General features: G+C 52.1%; 1 protein-coding gene across 1 annotated transcript; it reads right to left on the bottom strand.

Annotated features, from left to right (window-relative positions):
• Nucleotides 1-735: 735 nt before the first annotated feature.
• Odf3l1 (outer dense fiber of sperm tails 3 like 1) lies at nt 736-4530 on the bottom strand. The gene is given in 6 exon segments (XM_052189721.1): nt 736-1217; nt 1884-1997; nt 2670-2780; nt 3586-3714; nt 4447-4491; nt 4494-4530. Coding segments are annotated over 6 exon segments (918 nt in total).
• Between the last annotated feature and the right edge of the window lie 1391 nt (nt 4531-5921).

The following is a 5921-nucleotide window of genomic DNA, read 5'->3' as shown; positions in this document are numbered from 1 at the left end:
GTTATGCACTAATCCCACACTTGGAAGGCTAAGGAGCGCTTAGGCTGTAAGACAAACAAAGCCACTGTCCCATCTAGCTAAAGCCCACAGGGCACAGCGAGAGCTCCTTACTTAGGCAACGCCTCAACTTGCACCCTTTGGTCACCCTGTGTGCTGTCTCTCTACCTCTACCTGCTCCCGACAGTCTCCACGTGTTTGGAGTTTTTTCCCAAACTAAGATGACCCCTCCCATTTCTGCCATGTCCTGGCTCCTCCGCTCCTACCTTGGGGACTGGTTAGTCTGCATCTTAACCAGAGACCAGAGATACAGCCCTAGAACTAGGGGAATTTAGACTTCATCCACGGCCATCACCAGTACTGTTGGAAAGGACGATGAGACTCAGAGATGAGCAGGGAAAAGCCACACAGCTTGTCAGCGGCCACTCTCAGGTGGGCCTGCCCAGGAGCCCTGGAGGCCACATAGCGACTTCACCTAGTGACCAGCATGGAAACCCATGTACACCAGATAAACGGACCAAGGATCTCCAATCCTCACCCATTCAGCAAAGCCCAGCGGAAGCAGCTGAGAGTGTTTGCAAAACAAAGGAATGAATAAACAAAAATATTTATCCAATGCCTCTGTGTTCTGGCCACTCAGCAGGCACCAGCTCTGCTACAGGAATCCATTCGAGTTGCTCAATGTGATCTAGGAAAATAGCATCTGTGAGGAGGGAGGGGCATGCTCCAGCAGAGGCCTCAGTCACAAATGTTCACAATCAGTGGGCACAAGTGGGGTGAGTGTTTGATGCCCATGGTGAAGGCAGGTATGCGGGGCTTGTGCACGGTGACCGGCTGAATGTTGTGGGAGCCAGGGCCAGGCCGAAGCGTGTGGTCCAGAGGATAGTCAAAGCGCTTGGCCATGCTAAACACCGGGCTGCGGTTCTGGTAGACGGACGGCTCAGGTCGAGCGTGCATAGCAGGTCCAGGACCTCCTGCTATATTCTCCTTGTGGAACCAATTCTTGTTTGTGGAAGCCAGACTATAGGAAGGGGCAGCTCGGGAGACAGGAATGTTGGGCCCCAGTGTGAGTGGCAGCTGGTACTGGTTAGGAGCCGGGTTGGGGTCCATCACTCTATATGGACACCGGTAGCCAAAAGTGTACTGGGGGGGCCTACGTTCCCCAGAGGGTCGAGTCTTCTCAATGTTGTAGTAGCAGGAGGCTGGTGTGCTATTTATGCCTGAAAGTAAGGAAAGTAGAGAGAACTTCACAGGTCCTGATACCAGTTGCTGGGTCACAAAGAGAGCTGAGTTCTTGCCTAGTTCTGGGGGCTTCAAACAGTACAGCAGCAGACCCAAGTCATTAGGATTACATGTGGCTGTGGGCCGGGAAAGGGCACCAAGACAGTCCCCAGGACTGTGACATTGTTGTAAAGCAAAAGCCATCACTGTCATTGTAGCAATAATTCCTTGGCAGTCACCATGATGGCATTGCCCTGTGTCCTACGACAGCACCAGGAAATTCTCTTTAAGTCACTAGATATGTGAGCTCATTAGCATGACAACCTTACTACTTTGACAAGAGCCCTGTGACATCACAACATAGTGTATATTAATGTATATTGTCACCGGCTTCTATAAATAGAAACAGTGACACATGCCTGGTAATAGCAACATTGTGTCCATTTTCTCTTTTTAAAGACAGAGTTACTATGTAACCCTGGCTGGCTTGGAACAGGCTATCCTACCTCTGCTTTCCAAATGCTTTGATATTTGTGTCTTAATATGTATTGAGATGCCAGCACTCTCAGGTATCCCCCTGATTGTCCCTTTCCAAGTGCCAAGGATGGACACCCCCACACACACAGCCCATCCACCCAATGACCCACTTTCCCAACCCATCTTACGTAGGTTGGGGATGCGCTCCTCCATGGATACCTGGGGGCAGGTAGATATTCCAAAACGAGTTGCTTTGGGATTCAAGTAATAGCAAGGTCCGGGGCTGTTTATGTCTATGATCCCTGCGAGGGACAAAAAAGGACTGGTCTGTCACAGCTGCCACCCGAGCAAGGGTTCCCTTCAGATTCCTTTGGCTCTTTCTTAGCTGTCTGTGAACTTTGATTTCCTTATCTGTAAAATGGGACCTTTTGTGCAAGACTGCTGGAGGCCGCGGGCAGGACCACAGTGTGGTTAGTCTCCTACCACAGGCACATCCGGATTGGTGCCAAGGGCAGTGACAACCACTGCAGCTACTGTGAGTATTGAGAAAGGGCTCAGCCCCAGCCAAGAAACCTCTGCCAAAGGGACGCTAAGGCGGAAGAGGGGGGCAGTCACCCTAGACCTCAGGGCCCCAAACACACGACCGTATCTCCGCCCAACCTCTCATCTCACTGGGCTTGGCTGTCAGCCACGGGTCATCACTGACTACTGAAAGCTTCCCAGGCAGAATATGTGATATCAGAGCCAAAGAACCCCAGGGAGAGGAAGCCCTGCTCTGCCAGTGATGGGTCTAAGCCCCTCAGCTCCCTGGGGAGATCTGCCTGATCTACCTTCAGATGTTGGGGGTCTACTTAGGAAATCGTACTGGCTTCCTTCTGTCTCCATCTTCACCAGCCGCAGCCCCCAGTGGCCTGTGGCAGCAATCTTGGACAGTAGACCTGACCCTTAAGGGACAGACAGTAGGGACTGCTCACGTTTCTTAGTGTGCCGTGTGTGCAGACTATAAGCTGGCTCCTGGAACATGGAGATGTCGTGGGCTATATAGCCAGTACAGGATGGCCGGAGGTACTTGGCAGGCCCTGGACCTGTGAGGACAGACAAGACAACCTCAGCCCCAGCCCACCATGAGAACACAGGGGGCTTTGCGCTGTCTAAAGACGTCCTGCCACAGAGCTGGGCATCAGCTGGTTCCCTACAAGGTAATATGCAGAGATAAAAGGCAATTTCCTGTGGATCTACAACTCACTATAACAAGAAAGGCAACGGTCATAGTCAGTGGGGAACTTGGTCCGTATTAAGACTCATGCTAACCACTTGATATGGTTATTTCAGTTGAGCCTCTAGACAACCTTATTAAGACAGATACTTCCATCTTTTCCATCTTACAGATAACAATACTGAGGCTGAGAAGTCATCACTCTATCCAGCCACAGTAACTGGCGATGTGAGACTCAGGAGAACCCAAACATCCCATCGTTCTCCACTCTAAGACACTTTCCAAGTAATAGTCAGTCAGTGACAACTTAGTGAGAATTCATTCGCCCAGTCTCCACTTGAAGGAAATAGAAATCACTAAAGGCAGGGCTGGGGAAGGCCCAGTAGCTGAGTGGCCATGCCATCCATCACCTATAACATATGGGTCCCCGGGTTCAGTCCCTAGCACCCTGAAAAGTAAAAGCCAAGCTAAAAAAGTTCGTAATCCTTTCCCCCCAAACATGCTGTATGCCCCCCCCCATGCCCCGACCTTCCAGCATCTCACAGAGCCAGTGGGCAGGTTTGACTTTGAGGTTCAGGTTGCTTTCAGGCCTTGAGGAGTGTTTGCTGGAGGCAAGGCTGACAGGCCTTCAGCAGCAGTTTAGCAGGGCGGGCCTAGGGTAGGACAGCTCTCACCTTTGATTGTGGCCATGACAACAGGGGTCTGCTTGATTTCGTGCCATGAGGGCACCTCTTCCTCCTTCTCTGGGTGCTGTGCGTAGAACACATAGTTTCTGGCCCCCTTGGACTGTTTCATGGTGAAGGCTGAGAGAAAAAAAACGGTAGCAGTTACAAGCAGTGCCTGAGAAACAGGGAGCCAGTACCCCTGCCCAGGCCCCTCTCACCACTACCCACCCCACTTCAGAGACACCGAAACAGCTGGGAGGGGGGCTGTGTGGGAAGATGCCTGGACTCAACAGCTGAAGCCACCACAGAAGTACAGCCAGCACAGGGGTGGGGGTGGGGGCCCAATGGCTGGAGTGGAGGATGACATCACATCACAGCAGAACTTGCACTGTGAGGCCCGGAGTGTTTATTTCCCCCGTTGCCGTGGTGCCTGAGCTGTGGCATGGCAGCGCTCTGCTGAGAGCCCAGATACAGGAAAATTCAGCTCCATGTCCTCTCGTATATCCAACCAGGCTGAATGCCCTGGGCGTTCCCCATATCTGGGTATGGGGAGGGAGAAGTCAGTGACAAGGGTCCTGAGCTGGCCGCTCACTACCAGTAGGTACTTTACAATTGAGGACAGGGACAGAAAGGTTGAGTAGGTCCTGGGCGAAGGGCTCCTGCCCACTCCTGCAGTCCCTGGGATATCCACCCACCTGCCCCTTCCACCCTTCTCCTCTAGACTCTAGATAAGTCCTCTCTTCTATCAGAGTCTACTTGTTTAAGTTAACCTATTTCGCACTACGGTATCTATCTCACAGCCCCTTTCCAGACTCCTTTGCCAAAGCATGATACCTTTAAAGATCCACATCTACCTAAAGGAATACTTACCTAATGGTGGCGTTTCAGACACAGTGTGAGGAGCAAACAGGAAGAGAAGGGCTCACACTGGGGTCCACAGCAGCAGGTTCTCATGGCTTTGTAGAGAGCATACCTCTGAGGGAGTATGTTAGGAAATACTGAGTGTTAGAGGCTGTGCAGTCTCCATGACATGGAAGGATGAGCCCCAGGTCTAGGGAAATCCCAGAGATGTCTGCACCCCAAGAGCTCAGAGGGATCCAGGATCCAGCCTTACATCCACCACAGATTAAGAAAGGTCTCCATCGGCCGATGCTAGCAGCCAACCATTGGACTGGCGTGGGGTCCCCAATGGAGGAGTTGGAGGGTGGTCTGGAGGAGCTGATCTGGTTTACAGCCCCATGGGAAGAACAATGAGGTCACCACCCAGATGCCCCAGGACTCCCAGGGACTAAACCATCAACCAAGGGGTACACATGGTTCTAGCCAAAAATGTGGCAGAGGAAGGCCTTGTCGGGCATCAGTGGAAGGAGAGGTCCTTGGTCCTGTGAAGGCTCAATAGAGGCCCCAACAAAGGGAAATTTGATGGGATAGAAGTGGGAGTGGGTCAGGTGGAGGGGCATATATGTGGAGGCAGGGGGTGGGAGGAGGGGTAGAGGGTTTTCGGGGAGGGGGAAACTGGGAAAGGTTTTAGCATTTGAAATGTAAATGAAGATGATATTCAATAAAAAAAAAAAGAAAAGAAAAAAAAAGAAAGGTCTTCATCCAAAGAATGGATGGTAGTGGCCTTTAGAAGAGGTCTGTCACCGCCCCACTGTAGACACTGAGACCACAGCAGGAAGCAAGGACTTCTCTTCAGGTCAGTCTCACTGTTCACAGAGCTGCCATTGTGGTGGTGCTCTGAACTCAAGGCAAACGCCAAGCGCAGCCATCAGGCATGCTGGGAAATCAAAATCATGGGAACAGAAAGGCTCAGAACCGAGCAAGCTCCCAGCCAGCAGCAGCAGCCTCTCTGCTGGGGACGGAGTGTAGATGCTACCTGCTCACCCCACCCTGTAAGCACTCCAGGCCCCCCTCCCCTGCCTGGCGGAGTTCTCCAAGTGCTTCCTTCCCAGGGGTCTGTTCTGTTCCTGTCACATGTCCTCACACACAGCTTTCTTGAGGAAACGGACTCCCACACCTTCAGCTAGCCTAAGCTGCTCCCCTCTGTGGCATGCACTCTGCCTCTGCTGGAATCTGGGATCCCCTGAAGCAGGCCCTTGGCTGCCTCAGGCCTCAGCTGACCGTTCTCCCATTCATGGCTGGTTAGAGTCCCTTTTACGTCATGTGGGTTCCAGTGACCAGAAGTATCTTGCCTCAGTTTCTCTGGGGAACCTGTTCCTCATAACCTGGCGGTCCTGGTTCATGGCTACCTCTCCTAACTCCTAACTCCTACCATGACCTGGTAACTTTGGCTCTCCTAAGACCCACTCCTCAATCAATACCCAGTCCTCATGTGCAAAGACCTT

Source organism: Apodemus sylvaticus, chromosome 7, assembly GCF_947179515.1.
Source record: "Apodemus sylvaticus chromosome 7, mApoSyl1.1, whole genome shotgun sequence".
Lineage (NCBI taxonomy): Eukaryota > Metazoa > Chordata > Mammalia > Rodentia > Muridae > Apodemus > Apodemus sylvaticus.
Note: the sequence above shows the minus strand (reverse complement) of the source record. Positions and strands in the feature narration are given on the sequence as shown.